This window comes from Oryzias latipes, chromosome 6 (genome assembly GCF_053564925.1).
Source record: "Oryzias latipes strain Hd-rR chromosome 6, Olatipes_Hd-rR_3.1".
NCBI classification, from domain to species: Eukaryota; Metazoa; Chordata; class Actinopteri; order Beloniformes; family Adrianichthyidae; genus Oryzias; species Oryzias latipes.
Window position 1 is genome coordinate 18,281,360 of NC_136242.1, and position 17,030 is coordinate 18,298,389.

The 17,030-nt window shown below is 39.1% G+C and overlaps 1 protein-coding gene across 1 annotated transcript; it reads right to left on the minus strand.

Moving 5' to 3' along the window:
• Nucleotides 1–359: 359 nt before the first annotated feature.
• LOC101161725 (transcription factor 12) lies at nt 360–12,060 on the minus strand. The gene is made up of 13 exons (XM_011476017.4): nt 11,872–12,060; nt 9,741–9,840; nt 8,914–9,056; nt 8,707–8,827; nt 8,560–8,630; nt 8,121–8,217; nt 7,941–8,014; nt 4,983–5,159; nt 4,142–4,256; nt 3,887–4,040; nt 2,646–2,875; nt 2,071–2,248; nt 360–1,291 (listed from the first exon to the last, which is right to left on the minus strand). The coding sequence occupies exons 1-12, from the start codon at nt 11,938–11,940 to the stop codon at nt 2,106–2,108; spliced, it is 1,494 nt and encodes a 497-aa protein (XP_011474319.1). The 5' UTR covers nt 11,941–12,060; the 3' UTR covers nt 360–1,291; nt 2,071–2,105.
• Between the last annotated feature and the right edge of the window lie 4,970 nt (nt 12,061–17,030).

Below are 17,030 nucleotides of genomic sequence, written 5' to 3' on the forward strand. Positions count from 1 at the left end.
AAACAGACTGTTTAGATCCTGCAACTTATTTAGAAAAATCCGTTCCTTGCGTTTTGCATGTTTTGCTATTATTTCATCTTGGTAAAAACCTGATGGGGACCTCAGGGTTCTTCCCAACATTTCATAAATTCTATATATACTGCATATGTTCAATTCTACTTAATCTTACAAAAATTTCTGACGTGTCTTTACACTTTCTAGTATAATCAATACATTTATAAATTTGTTTAATGCAACTTCTGAACTGCAATGTTAAAAAGAACCTTTCCTTTTAGGACGTAATGGGTTTTAATCACAATTAAGATGTTTTAAGAATAACTACTGTTTTTTAAATCTTTATTCAAGGAGACTAAAAATAATTGGAAAAAAAACATTTATTGCTACATTGTTATATTGACACATGCCTGAAAACTACTTCAACTGTACACAAACTTTACATGGCATTATGGAAGTATTTCAGTTTGTTTTGTATTTCATCCTCTGTTCATCAGATAATATCAAAGGTGGCATAAGGAATTCTGTAACACTGAGTTGTTAAAATGTGTCTTAATCTTACAAAACAAAAACAAACATTACAAGTAAGATCAGGAACAAAAATGGAGACAATTTCGGGTTCTCAATACTTGTATAAAAGTATTAGAAATTGAAGGAAAAACTCAAACGTGCAACAAAGTTAGTTTGATTTGAAGAGTGTGATAACAATTGGATGAGAGACTGCATTCTCCAGGGTTTTAGATAATGCAATCATGGTAACAGTGTATTAAACATAAATATATAGTACAAATGTACAAGCAGCAGACAATGTCGAGACAGTTTCTAGGAGATCTGCTCATTCACAGAATGCTCAAACTCCTGCAATATTCACACAGTCATGGCCCTCATTCATGCACGAACATAAACACACACACACACAACACAGGACAAATGAATGTTTTGTCTGAAAACACAAATGTGAGAATGTCATTTCTCTGAGCTCATTGGAAAGAATATTTGATAAATAGTGATGCACAGCAAAGGTTAGAGATAAACCCGTGCCTCTGTTAAGCTAAAGGTAACACCTTATGGTGATATATCACAAGAGATCAATAAATATAGAAAATATGTACAAAACGTCTGCAGCTTACAATGCATATGTCTGCTACAATTTAAGTTCAGGCACAAAGTTAAAAGTCCATTTGGGAAGTGGGGAGATGATTGTTGGACTGCATCACACTTTCTGTTCACTGCTCCTGTCCTAAAGGAAAGAAGATGCTGGAAATCCGACGCTGGACAATCCTGGGATGTTTCTCATCTGATAATCAAAAGAAACAATCACTCAGAAAAAATAAGCATGACAAATACTCGTCTAAAAAAGTACTTTTCAATGAGCTTCATTTATAAAAGACTGTTTCTTTCGTTTGAATGTTTGCGCATTTGTTTTATCTAACGTACTTTAAAGATCCACTCTGGTTAAAATGCTGTTTTTTAAGTTTTTAACATATTCTTCTAGTGTTTTTCTATAGATGGAAGAAATCTATAAAGAAAATTAAGATTAAAATGCATTTCTAAATATTGCTTTTTTCAAACCGTTATGAATCAGGAGCTCATGGAATTACGTCCTTGGAAAAAGCTTGTAAGTGTGACATAAAAACTACAGGCTCCCTGCCCATCTCAGATCTGATGCATCCACTTCTATACTAATAAATTAATAATAAAAGATTTCCTCGTCAGAGGGGGCATTTGGCTCAAAACTGTACAGCTGGATAGCTCCAATATTGCTCGCCATTTTTGTTGCACCGCTAATGTCAGCTTGAGAGTGTGAGGAGCTGTAAGCCAGCGGGAGAGACTGTAAACAAATGGATATTGGGAAGGGGACGGGGTTACTCCCCCCCAACAGTCCCGTCCATAAGTCAGAGGTGAACACGACACAGGTTTTTTGATTTTGGCTAAAAACGGCATAATCCTAATTAAAAGACCACTGGAAACACTTTGAGAATAGATGACAAGATGATCAGAGAGGAACTTTAATCACTCATGACACATTTAACTGAATAAGCTTAACTTTTATATAAAAATGTTGGAATTTAGTACTTGATGAAAGACGGCAAGTTGCCTCTGTAAGATGCTCAAAGGTGGCCCAATGGGTTATTTGGGTCTGTCAAAGTCGGGTGAAAAGCCAGATGCACAGACTGTGGATCAGTCATGGCGGCGGACGCCTTCTCTTCCTCTCTTCTTCGCAGACATGCTGCTTTCGGATTCAGATTCCTCTCTGCCGGAAAAAAAACAACACTTATCATTCCTTTGCATGAATTCATCAAAACATCTGAGAACACAAGCAAAATTGTAATACTGTTAAGACAGAGAAATTCCTCTAATATGCATTTGCTTTACAGTAAAATATACTCAAAAGTTGAGAGGCACAACAACTTTCAAACTCTAAAATGTATGAATATGTACATATTTTCAGATTGGTGATAAGATCTGGCAATGACTAGATGTTTATATTTGCACACATGTGTTAAATAGCTGAAATAGTCAATTTCAGAGTTTGTGCTGCCCTCACCTGTTGAAACAAAGTTCAAAAGGAAATTGTAACTTTCATTTAAAAAAAAACAAATTCTTTAATTCTTTAGTGCCAGAGGACCCTGCAGTGCTCCTGCTCTGACCTCTGACTTGTTGCTCCAGGCTCAAGATCACAGCCACGGCCTGGTGCAGCACCAGCAGTTTGGTCTGCGGCTTCTCGCTCTTCAGATGCAGCTGGCACATGTGGCCCAGCTCCTTAAAGGCCTCATTGATGTCTCGCACACGCAGGCGCTCGCGAGCGTTGTTGGCCATCCGCCTCTCCCGCTCACGCTCAGCTTTCTGCTCTGGGCTCAGGTCTTCATCTTCATGGATACTACAGCATAAAAAAATAAAGTAAAAATAAGGAAAAACAGATCTCAAGTTGCAGATTTGTGCAGTTAAAAGCTCACCTTTAGTCTTAAAGTCCCACTCTGATCATCTTTTGATCTATTTTAAAAGTGTTCCCAGTTATCTTTTAATTATGATTATGCCCTTTTTAGGCAAAATCAAAAAACCTGTGTCATTTTCTTGGACAAATTTTGTGCAGTGACAGGAGTTTATTAGAAAGTAATCTGAGTTACGGGCGGGAACATTGACACAGAGTTAGCCTGTCGCCATTTCCCATCATCTATTTGTTATCCTGCTAGCTTACAGCCCCTCAGGACCCCAATCTAACATTATGGGTGCAACAAAAATGGCAGTTTTGATCCAGATACTAGCTCAGATGAGGACATTGCAGACCTACATGGATCTAGTTGTCTACAAGTGAATGCAGGGAGCTTGCGGCTTGCCGTGGTAGCACCTACGCCACCGCTACAAGCTTTTTCTCATCTACTCCTGATTCACAACAATTTGAATAATAAATATTCAGACATTTTATTTTATATGTCTTCCATTGTGAGAAATATGGCATGAGAACATGTTAAAAAAAACATGTTTTTTATCGGAGTGGGTCTGTAAATAGAAATAGAAGGAAGGTGAATTTTTTTGGCTTGGCTGTGTGTGCCCTCTGCTGGTCACAGAGTCAGGACTTTACATGTTCTGGCCTCTTGTTTTTAATTGAAATAAAGGGAGCTTTGTGCCAGCATGAAATCAACCAGAACCAGAGTTAAATACCAGCTTGTCTACTCTAAGCCTCCATTCAGAGCTCTCTCAGTCACTAGATTTCTTTAATCTAGATCATTAATCACATTAAGGGGCTGCTTCTACATAAATTTGTAGATTATTTTTTTGCCATTTAATGCTGATTCTTTTCTGGCACCCTGACAACCCTACCTTTGCCAAGATGCGGATCTAATCCATTTGTGGGTTTCATTGATTTTTTTAATGTAATATAGCAGGTTACCTGTTTCTTGAGCTGTCTTCCCCGTGCGTTTGGTGCTCACTCTCGTCCTCTGACCGTGGGCTGTCGGAGCCGTGCCCATGACTGGTGTGCATCATCTCCTCCTTCTCCTGGCTCTCCATCTTAAGCTCCAGATTACCCTGAACTCCCAAACCGCCTGTGCCGGATCACACAGAGCATAAACAATAAATACCTCTCACGAATGCAGTTAGATGTGGCAAATTATTTGATTAACAGATGAGCTGAATGCTTGCTTGCCTCTCACTGGCCCCCCTCCCTGCTGAAGCGTGGCCCTCTGCCTGGCTGGGTACGGCTGGCTGTTTTGTGTGCGGCTCTGGAAGGCGGAGTGGTTGTTCATGGTGACAGCTTCAACCTTTATGAGACATGAAGATGAGATAAAAATGGTCATATGTCTGTAGTTTAATATTCTGCAGCTAAGGAGCCTCTAGTTGGTTAGCATTAAACATTTTTTGGCTTAACAAATCTTTTTTCGGGACAGAAAGAAACTTGTATTATCCGGTGTAAGTCACAACACAAACATCTGCCCTTTCTGTCTCAAAGAGTAGATCTCCAGCTCTGCAGAATTAATTTAATCTCAGACCATCTTAATCCTTCTCCTAAAACTATAAAACACTCTCTCAACATAGCCCTAATTCTCTTCAGGATTCTTTTCTATCTGACACATCATTTGGAAAAAAATAAAAGTGTGAGAATTTAATACCCCCTCCCCCAAAGGATTAGATTAAAACCCCTTTCTCTTGCAAACTGTATACTTCCACTCCAGCTGGGCTGAAATCCCCTGGTTTACTGAAAGGGAAACATGTTGAAATGGGAGAGCACAAAGTCACCATCTCCATCACCCCACAGTGGAACTACAGTCTGCACATTCTGTCTGTTTTCTGCAGAATGACAACACATCCCAGCGCTCCCTGCTCTGATCTGTTTCCGATTTCAAGGACAACAACCTTTCCAGGCGGAAAACATGCAGACGTAGCTGATGGAAAATTCCTGGAATTGAATGCGAGCTGCTCGCCACATGGAATCTCCATGCACGCTTCCCCACCCTGCTTTTAAATACTTCAAAGTAACGGTTGTTAACCATGGCTGAAGTGTGACAGGTGAGCGGCAAAGTGCTGGCAGGGTCCGGGTGGCAGGGATGGGGCTGGTTGAGCAGGCCTTGGATGTCAATGGGCAGACCGGCTGTGGGGCCAACGGCATGGTTCCTCAGGACGTGGATTACATCATCTAGTCTGTCCAGGCGGTCCTCCACTTGAGACTGAAAACATTGAAGGACAGTCTTGAAGCATAAGCTTTGCCATCCTCGTCTTTAGACCAAGAAAGATTAAGACTCAATTTTTCCCAGAAAACCTTGAAAGACAGGTTATATGTTTTTAATCATAATCTGTATAAACTAAATTCATTAGCTTGGAAAAGATTTCGGTATAATTTCTGAGATGGCTAAATAATATATGGCTAAATACTGCAATTAGCTTTCACAGTGACGGCTAGACTGTTTTGTGAATGTGAGCAGACACCAGCTTGTTTGGTAGATGCAGACAGAAACAGGAAATTTTCATAAAATCTGAGATTTAAAAATCTGAGAATCTGAGATTTAAACTATGAGAACCTGCAAGTGTAAATATTGTAAGTCATTGTTGGATGCATATCACATTTTGACTGTTTAAACAGTATCATTGATGATAGTAATTATGATGCTTTATTAATGTACATGTAATTTTTTTTATAAACTGTGTAGAGGATACTTTATTTAGCCTTCAAACTCCAAATGACTGTATTATTTGTCGTTTTTGCCGTTGATTTGATGTCTTTTTGGTTTTTGTTGTTGGCAGATCTAAACCTTTTCCAGGGACTACATTTGAATATTAGCTTTGCACCTAACACTGGCACATTTAATGTTCATTAACGTGCACGGTCTTTTTAAATAACTATTAGATAAATTAAAGAAATAAATTTAGTGAAACAATTTACCTCTCATTTTAACCTTAGATTGGTTAGTCACACATATATATATATATAAATACACATACTATTAATACTATCATTATTATTATTATTGTATTATTATAAACACAATTATGACTGTTAAATAATTTGGGTGTCATAGGCATCTTTATAGTAAATGTTTTTCTTAAGGGGCAGACTTAAAGTGTGGGTGACATGGCCTATTTTAATAAGCCAAAATATAGTAAATAGTTTCTATTTCATGTTGCGATTGTTTTTAATATTTTTCGAAAAAGAATAAATAGCGAAAAACGCAATATAAACAACGAGGACGGCCGCCGGCTTCACGCATTCCGCCGAATTCGCGCCGCCCTGTTTGTGACGTAACGAAAGGAAGACAAGGCAGACAACATGGCTAGCACCGATAGCGAAGCACAGAGTGATGCTACCGTCTCTATTAGCGATTTATCATCAGATGAACAGAAAGATGAAGAGGAAAGTTGCGGAGATTATCATGATGATGAGTCACTTTTGCAACCGTATCGATTCGAACCCTTTTGCGAAAGTGAGGAGGATATAGCAGAAAGTAGTAGGTCTAGTGATCATGCCGATCATGACGATAGCCAGCATGAAGATTCGGCTAGACTCCAGTAAGTCTAAAAAATGTATAAAATTAAATTACTCCACTTACCCTAAAATATACTCAAAATGTCCCCTTTTGGCCTAATCTAAACAAAGGTAAACACTGGTTTTCAACCCAATTTACAAAATAAATGTCACAAAATAAAAGTTTCCCAGATGGTACTACTCTTTAGTTAACAAAGTCACTGTATACCATTAACAACTGTGGAACATTAACAGTTTTACCCGTTTGAACCCGTTTGAAACCTTTTCTCGTGCGCGCGCGCGCGCTCACACACACACAGTTCAGTTTACTCACGGTACCGGCACCTCAAAAGCAAAAGAAAAAAAACGTTGCAGGCCTGTTGCTTCTCTTGCAAAACATTGAGTGCGTTGAAATACTCCAGTTGGATCCAAGGACAACAGAAAACACGACTACTTCGCCTCAATGTGATCCATCGTGATGCACACTAGCTTAGCAGCCTCCGCTCCCGACTCCAGCGCCGTCCTCTCCGACCCAGAAAACGGCTCGCTCGCTTCCAGCTCACCCGCCTTTCCTCGACTCAGAAGCCAAGATCCTCCTCCCAACTCTCCGTTCAAAATTCTTCGTTTGTGTCCCGGTTTTTGTCCCTTCGAAAACGCAGACTTCTCTCCTGCAGATCTGGAGGGAAAAATCCTTCGCCGTCCACCTTCTTGAACTTTCCCCTTTTCAGCAGCGTTTCTTGTTTGGGAATTTTATACACAGATACACTTTCAGTAGATGTATTGCTACATCCAGCTGCCACACAACGACTTGGCATGTTGATGATTAACAGATTTAAACACGAGAGAAACGAAGACTACCGGTTTTGTTTACATGCTGTCCGAAGCGGAACTGCGAAAATCAACGCCTTTCATGACGTCACAGGTCATATCGGGTTCACTTCCAGCCTGCGCTCTAGCGGCAGATCCAAATCTCTGATTCCTTCGAAAGATGTCTATTATTCATATGCTTCGGATTTTTTTCGACGCGAACTATTGGTATCAATAGAATCAGCGTTTAAAGGGCTTTTTTATTTGACAAAGTTGTTCAAAGCATGGCATCCACACTTTAAATAAGCTAGGCCTCTACCTGCTCCTTTTCAAACATGTTTTGCATTGTTATTTTTATAATGTTGTTGTCTTCAATTCAATTTTATTTATATAGCCCAATATTACAACAATAACCATCTCAATAGGCTTCTCTTGTCAAACACCAGTTGTTTAAAAAAAACACAAAACAGAAATACATGTTTCTGTTGTTGTTATTGTTGCTACTATTACCAGTGTTACTTTTAAGTTTGTATCATATTGATTGCATTGTAATTAATACCATGTTTAAAACAAATTTCCAAGACCTCATTTTTGTTTATAATATTAGATTTTTTAACGGCTTAACCAATTAATTTAATAAAGTTTAATTAGATACAAAAGGTGATTTGGGGAGTTTTTTTACCATTGATATGAGAGATGACTCATAGTGAGGGGAGACTGGTGTTTGAACTGAACTGCGGGGCCAAATGTTGGTACCTGCGATGAGAAAAAGAACAAGAGGTTTAGTATGCAGAAATAAATCTACAAATGAGTTTAACACCACGGCCAAACGGCATCAAACGCATCTTTTCCTCTTGTTTACCTGCAGGATCAGCTGCGTTTTGCAGGGGAGACGGAGACCTCACTGGTGTGGACGAGCTGGAGGGGAAGCTGCTGCTGGTGTGATCGGGGGAATAAATCTGACAGAGAGAGGCAGCAGTGGGAACAGGGCATGGATCATTTTAAAAGCACAACTTGTCATTTCTCCCTGAGCCGTTACAGCTGCTGCCACGACCCTTAGAGCAGGCTCATAACCTAGACTTAAATCATCACTGTCAGCCATTTTACTAGTCTTTGCTAGAAAAAAAAATCTTGCCCCACAAGAAGAGGCTACGTTTTAATCAATATGAACTTCCCGGCTACTGGACAGGAAGACATTTGTGGGAATTTTAAAATGTGGATGTATAATCTGACCTGCCTGTTTGAATGGATCAAGCTACAAATGAGAAGGCCTAGTATGGATTTGTATGGTGCATACTTACAGATGCCAAAGCTTTTCCTAGGGTGTCGCCTGTTTGTGACGTCCCTGACATACCCCCATGGTTCCCTGAGACTAAATACAAGAATTTGTTGTTAAAGTGTGTCAAAATGACCAATCAGAGGAAAAAGGATATCTTATTTTCCCTTACCTGTTGAATTTTCTGATATGTTGCCTGGAGGAGTGTGAGATACTGCATTATTACGATGAAAGGTGGACATGGGTGGAAGACTTCGGTTCATGTCCGCCACCAGTGAGTGTGAAGGGAAGCTCTAAACAGGGCATAGTGCATAGTTAGAACCTTAGTGGCCAAAAAGATCTTTATTGACAGCACATAGGGGGGAGAGGGTGAACTCACCAGGTGATTGTGGGTTGGCAGCAGGCCACTGTAGCCTCCCGGCTGCGTTTGCTGGGTTGCGGTTGCTCCCAGTGCACCTTCATAGCCCTGCTGGTTCAGCCCATTTACAGCAGTCCAGATGTCAGGCGAACTGCTCATCCCCTCTAAATGAAAGAATAATATTAAATTAGGCTGCAGTGGAACCTTAAACCACCAGTCATAACCCGAATAACTATTGGTCCACAAAAAATGATAAAGTCTGACTTAGTTTGAATCAGCAATTTACAAAAGAAAAAATTTAACAATTGATTGATGTCTCTTTAAAATGGTTTTCCAAATTGGTGCACAACAGAATGCTCATAAAAATAATTGGCCTCCTATACAGCCACAAAGTCAAAGATTTAGACTAAAAAATACAGGTTATCAAAGATTCACTTTTTAATTTTGGGCTGTGAAGTGCTTCATTTGTGCATTTACTTTCAATTGTGACTCAGTAATCAATTTTGCATCTGATATTTCTATTTTCTTTTCTCACGTTTTTTTTTTTCAAATTGTCTGAGCCTTTTTGTGTACTGGTTGCAGGGTATTCTTCTTTTTTTTTTTTTTGGTTACTTGCAAAGAAAATACCATAACAGAAAAAATACCATATGGATTCACTTTGTTTTTTTCCCATCGGTTTTATTCATTTTTCCCTGTTTATTATATAATTAAGACCTTAATCCACAGCTGAAGGCAAACCTTTATTTGCTGCACACTAAAGGCCCATTCAGACAGTATTTTGTCATCTTAGAACAGTTTCTATGATGAGGACATGATCATCTAAATGCTCAGTGAGGGTTTGAGCTCACCAAAGAAGGTACTTGCAAACACATTGTTGGGGGGCTTGCTTGCTGGGTGTGAAGATGAGCTCTGGGTGATGCTATCAGTGCCAGGAGACTGCCCATAAACCTAAAAAAGACAAACAAGAGAATAAAAGATATCTAGAGCAGGTAATGACTATTTTTTTTTCCAACAAACAACAGCATATGTGTGGATACAGTGAGTGTGAGCTGAAGCAAGTATTTTGAAAACAAAGCAGATAGTTAATGCACTCTTAGAGCTATTGGGATAATCCATAAGCTGCAGATCCATGCACCTCCTTATCCGGATTTAGGAACCATTCACCATGAGAAATCCCTGCGACAATCACGACCAGGTTTGCCTGGCTTCGGCAGACAGTTTCCCCAAAGATAAAATTGAAATTACAGCCCTCTCATGCTTTGCTTTTACTTACAGAGAACAGAGAGCTAAAGTCTTGCCCTAATGACCCTTTCTTCCCATGGGGGAGACAAAACATCAGAAATGAAGCCTTGATCACCTTCAACCTGCATGTGCTTGTTTCCTTTAATTGTGCGGTATGGTGCAGCAAACTCCACATATGCACACAAAACACACCAACACATGCTTGCTACCCTCCAACACACCAAGCGGTCTGGGCTGCACCTGCACCTCTCCCGATTGCTTTGATGTGCCCCAGGAAATGAAAATAAACCTCCCAGCTCAGCATCAATGGGGTGTCAGTTACCCGGACGACAAGTTCAGTAAAGCAGCCTGGTAAAGACTCTCTTGAGTATGCTTGTGTAAGGCTCACGCGTTTAAGCGCACACAAACACACACACACCCACAGCTCTGACCCTGGCTGGCATGGGTCCCATGGTGATTGTGGGTTTGGCCAAACAGAGGAGCCCCTGTCGACACTGGGCCCGTCTGAGCCGCCATGGGCAGCATATGGCAGAGGATAAAGCCAATTGTCCTCCTTACCATCAGCATAGCAGGCGACCCGTTAATAATGGTCACACCCCCGCCCCAGCACGCCCTCTCTAGCCCCCATTGGAGAGGAGCCATCACCATGGCATCTTCTTTTAGCATAACATTGATTTAAGAACCATCAATCATGAAATCCCAAATGATAATGGACTTTTTTGTGCACCTCAAGCAGCAAGTATGATGCCAAAATAAGAATAAATCAATGTTTCCTGTCAAAATTGGGATGAGCAGTGTTCTATCAAAGTTTTTTTTTAAATAAAAACATGGTTAAAGTCTCAAAAGCACTGCAAACAGCTCTGGCAACCTTTCTCAATTGTAACAGCACATCAAGATGCTAGATAAGTGAAATATCAACTTGCTATTCAAGGCCAATGCTTTGCTCCACCATGTCCAACTCCAGCCACATGCAACCAATTTTCTGCCTCTGTGATCCATGATGTCTGGATATGGTTAGCCTCTCACAGATCAAAGCTGCCTTTGATAATGGTTGCTGTGGTGGAGGGACTGCTCCAACATAGCAGGGTTAAATCAAATAGAAATAGAAGCAATCTGCTTCATGTCAAGATGTTTGCTGCTGCCAGGCTTGACTGCGTGGTACAGAGCAAACAGGAAGTCTCACTGTGGCATTTGAAACACAAGTTTTAGGCCAAAAAACTGAGACTGTCATTGTGAGCACACTTTATAATTTTTTTGTTTTCGTGAATTCTCAGGTGTATAGGTTTTTTGTCAATTACAGTGCATGATGTCCATGAGTATGATTTGAAACGGTTGTAAAGATAATAGCATCCTAAAAAATCCTTCTGTTTATATTTATTTCCAAGTAAAATGTTGATTTTCACATTTGATTTATAACAAATGTCTTGTTTACAAAGGATAACCACAAAAAGATTGATCAAAATTTATTTTCTAGTGATCCAATTTGAAAGAAGACAATGAAACCCAACTTCTTTACCAACATGAGCGAAAAATGCTCAACGTTACTAATACACGTGTGCACATCTGTTAAAACACACATAATATAATAACTATAAACACATAACTCAATCAAGCATAACATTAAATCAGATCTTCTGAAGTTGAAACGGCTTTATGAACAAACCAAATGATAATACCATATTTCATTTGAATATATATTTTTATAGAAGGTAGAATAACAAAAACAACTGTACTTACTGGTTTCATGTTGTAGCAATACATCAGTGAGTTGTTGCCTGTTCCAGAGACAGGATGAGCACAGTACATAACTGCCCAGAACTGTGCAAGACGCTCCTCTCACGATCCTGTCCACTCACAGCTCTCTGTCCGTGTCTCTACTCATCTGTGTACTACCCACATGCACTCCTTCCCCTAACCTACCCCTGCTGGTCATGCAGCAACCCACAGACAACTTATGCAAATCAGGGCTGGACCATTTCGGGCTGCACAGAGGGGTGGCCAAACAGTGATGCTGTTTCTGTATCTCAAATATGATGATCATTGATTCGAGCATCTTTTTTCTAACTTAATCAACCCCAATTAGTGTTGCTCTTATTATTTATACTGATTAGTGTGAATGAAAGGATCACAAATGAAATATAATCTGCTATAGTCAGGGAATTCCCTGCAAATGAGGAGCAAAAGACACCTTCACCTTTCCAAAATAAAATCAATCTGATAAGAAAGGTTTTGTTGTTTTTGAAGTGTCCCTCCACTGCTGTGTCATTCTGTATTAGCGTAAAACCATTTGAAAGTGGGGCCAGAAATCCCTCCTCGGGAGCAGGGAGCAATGATGACCACAGCAGGATAATCTCCTGTAAGACAGGTAGAGGTTTTTAGCAAACAGTGGACACCACACCCTTGTCTGACCTACATTTACAAATAGAACCAAGTCTTAATTTGTCGGCACGTGTTGGGTGACGAGCTCCTAAAGCTCCTGGATTCACAGTTATTTGGTCCGTCAGGCTGATCATCTAAAGTGTAACAGCCAGTCTTAAGGTTTGAGGTCAAACCCACCATTTGTTGACGTTCAGCTGTTATTTATAGAAACTGAAAGCAAAGGAAAAATTACTTTTCTCTTAATTAAATGCATATAAGGTACTGTAAACAGTTGCCCCATGCTTTTTATCTGCTACTGTAATTTGCACAGTTGTAATTTGGCAGGAAAGGAAAACATGTTTTTTGGCGGAATCAATCCACTGGCTGGGAAAGCAATGTGGTAACAAACAATACAATCAATTTGTTTTAGAAGCAACTTTTATACACAAATAAGTATTTTCAAAAAGGACAAATTGAATTTTGTTCGAGCATTTAGTAGACATGTTATTGGGGCAGACTACTTGGATTTAAGATTAAAACCTGTAGCAGTGCACTTTATGAGCTCTACTATATTTTAGTGTAATTTAAAAATATTTGGTTTATGTTTTTTTTGTTACATTTTGGGAAACCTCCAATACAATTACTGTTTTCTTTTGTGCTGCTTTTATAATAACCTAGTCTAGGTTTCATCAAAAAAAGTTCACATCTTAACATTTGAAAAATGATCCAGTAATAAGACATTTGCAGATAAAGGTCTATAAAGCAACAGCACACCACTCAAAAAGGGGAAGGTCTATCGGTATAACAAAGTAAAGTACTGTACTTTCTATTCTTTTTTTTATTTTTATTATAGCTGTTAAAGACTGTTTGTTGACAATAATGGACAATAATTCCTCAAATTAAGAAAAAATAAATTTATACATATATATATTTATATATTTATAAATTAAAATGATATTTGTCAACACCAACCTGCATCTTTAGATTATCAAGAATGTGTTTTTTAATCTGTCCTTTACGTCAATAAAATGCACTCAGATATTGCAAACAGCAACAAACACATGAATGTCGTGTCTTGTTGTTTCTGTCTGTCTGAAGGTGAGATGCGCTCCTCAACTCCCTTGAAGTCAACGTCTAATCCTGAAAGTCCACACCGGTGCTTTCTGGGTTAGGAGGTCAGTCACTACATCTTCATAAGATTAACCATTTGGTGACTTCTACAGCCACAATTTAAAAAGTTTTGTATTTAAAATCTTATTAAGATCATAAAGAGAAAATGTCCCAGCCTGTCAGAAACAGGAGAGTCGGAATGTATTTGTCCAATCCATCCTGATTCACCACTGGCTACTAAATGACCTTCTCTGACAGAGATCACTCTTCTTATCTGACATGTGAAGCTTCCCTAACACACTCATATCTGATTCAAGAGCCAATGTATGCAGTCCCCTTACCCTGAACTTTGCATCAATCTTAGTTAATTGCATCGTTGTCAGACGTGTGATTGTTCCAACAGGTAATGCAAATGTTAATGAGATCGTATTTGCATATCTTCATTTTCCCATGGTTGAAATGTCATTTGTTCTGACACTCTGCTATGAACAATGTCAGTCCCGATGACCTGATATGTTGCTGGCCATTGAGAGGCCAGAACAAAGCAAGGAAAGGAATAAATAGGAAAACCTGTTCTAAGTAGAGTCAATATTTAATTTTGCAAACTTATAGAATTAAATGCAAACAGTCAAAACTGCAAAATCTGATTGAATTCGGCTCAAAAACAAAAGGTTTTTGTCCGTGCATGGCATGGCCCTGCTTGTCCATTTATTGTAAGACATGCTGTTGTGCATATTATGCCTGCAATACTCTTCAAGTGAGGTTGGCATATTGCTCATCTTCATGCGCCTGATTTGACATGGCTTAAATAACTATCTTCCTGCCAGTGATTGGCATTCACACAGGAAGGGGTGAGTGGGACTGGGGAGCAGATGGTGACATTCCACATGACCAAACTGATCAATCAGCATGCTGGGACGCAGGTGCAGCACAGGCGGGCAGCACCACACCATCTATTTCACCATCTACAGGGCACAAACACATGGGCACCAATAGTGGCACCCTGAGGCTCTGCTTGCTCCTTAATCCCGCTGCGCCAAGGTTGATGACATCAGAGTTTCCCATCCGCTCTTCCACGGGATGCCAAGGAAAGGGAGGGGAAAAAAAGCAACCCATAAAATCTGCAATGGCAGCTTGGCATGGGAAATCTTGTGTGACGTCAAAGCCAGGGACTCCCACATCTCACCAACACAAAGTGAAAGAAAAACCGATTTAAGTGAGTAAACAAGTCTGCATTGTTGGACAGTTGTGATGGATTTTGAGTGTGGAATGGTGAGTTGCTCCAAGGCCTTGTTGCCCAATTTTGGTACAGACAACCTAACTAATGGGGATCACCAGTTTTCTGTTTAGAAACTAAAAGACATTTGTCTATGACTTACACAACTATAAAAGAAAAAGAAGCAAAGCCTCACTTTCTAACATCAAAAAAATTGGCATCTTTCAAAAAATCGTGGAAATGTCCGGTTTTTATTTCTTTCTGACACTAACTTTTTTCTCCTCATTGCTTCACCTTTGAAGCAACTTCTTTGTAGTGTTTTATCAGTTCGTTCAGAAATAGGTCAACTAGAATATATATTTTTAAACGGGTTACAGTCATGTTCAGTCATGGTGGCTTGCAATAAAATCATTTGATTTTAAAAGGCAAAAACTATAGTTAAGAGAAAATAAAACAGAACAATCATTCCATTTGAGGTCACTTTATGAATGCAGCCTTGAAGTCTGTGACGTGAGAGCCCGTAAACAGGTTGGCTGTGGTGTTTGATACCTGCTGGCGTGACTCTGTACTGAGGATCCACCGTATCTTTGGGATAAGACCTGAACACAGCAAGCTGATCTTATAGTCTGGCCTGAGTTCTGGAGGAAGTAGGGGGTTGTAAGAGGATTGGACTGGCTGTAGGTGCACGTGAGAGCCAGACTCACCGACCTCTTCACCACAATGACCCGCCGCCCCACATTCACCGCCACCAGAAGACGTGTGACTTCAAGTCCCTGCCAGAATCAAGTGTGACCTGCTTTGAGTCCAGATTTGCAACCTAACCTCTTCAGCAAACAAAATAGATAAAGCTTATCTTGTTTATATGGAAAGATGGCAAATGTACAGAAGATAGAAGTCGTTTTTAAAAAAAGTTTTAAAAGCTTTTTTTTTTAGTAAGTGGTGGATAATATGATTTATAAAAATACTAGTCCTCAACAGCTTTGAATGTGTTAATTATTAATTTATTTAATACACTCAACGTGGCATAATCAGCAACACGGTTGGATTTGGTTCATGTCAAGCATTCAAAACAAAATTAAAAATAAACAAGACAAACAGCAGAAATGTATGAAATACAGAGACATATCAAACTTCAGATAATTAGTCATGAATTGAAAGGAAAATGCATTTACATCCACATACAGTTGTAAATAATACAATTATTGTTACTCTTAATCATTAATAGACCTTTTAGCTTAAGCTATACAGTACACGACACATTGCAAAATAATCTCTACCCTGTTATGCTTTACTTAACTTTTTATTTTTTTATTTTCATTACATGGATTAGGCTTAGAAAATGCGTTTGGAGATTTTTTTTTTGGCTAAAACGCTTTAACAACAATTGCTTTAAAAACAAAGATGTAAGGTATTTCAGTAGACGGTCCTAAATGTTATAAACCATGCCAAGCCATGAGAGATGTTCATCATTTTGTTATTATTGAAATAAGGAAGAATGGCTGCACGGTGGCGCATGGTTAGCGCTCTTGCCTCACAGCAAGAAGGCCCCGGTCCTGCCACTGTCCAAAAACATGCTTCATAGGTTAATTGGTTACTCTAAATTGTCCATAGGTGTGAATGTTAGAGTGAGAGTGCGTGGCTGAGTGATTTGTGGCCCTGCAACAGACTGGCGACCTGTCCAGGATGTCCCATGCCTTTGCCCCCAAGTGGCCAGGATAGGCTCCGGCAGCCCCGTGACCCTGAAAGGGACAAAACGGATTAGAACATGAATGAATGAAAAAGGGAAAGAAGGTAATGAAAAGCTGGAAATTAAAAAGCTATCTTAAAGTTACCCACAGTTAGTGTAAAAAATGTAGATTTTTTCTGTGAAGAACTCATAGTAATACATATATACTTAATGCTGCATGCTTTTTAAAGATTAAATGAAAAGTGCTAAAATCAATTTTCAAACTATATCATTAGCTAAAAAAGAATTTATAATACATTTTGAGATTAATAATATATATGTTTGATTGTAAATATTTGGAAAAGGATTATCCTATATTATTTGGCTGCTTTTCGATGTAACTGCTGTTATTATGGGAATTAACAGTGAGATGAATGTAATATTTTGCAATACATTTACCTGACTATTTTCTGGGGTAAAGCAAAAAATATATAAAACATTTTGCTGGTATAATTTAATATAATTCTTTTTAATTTTAAGATCAAA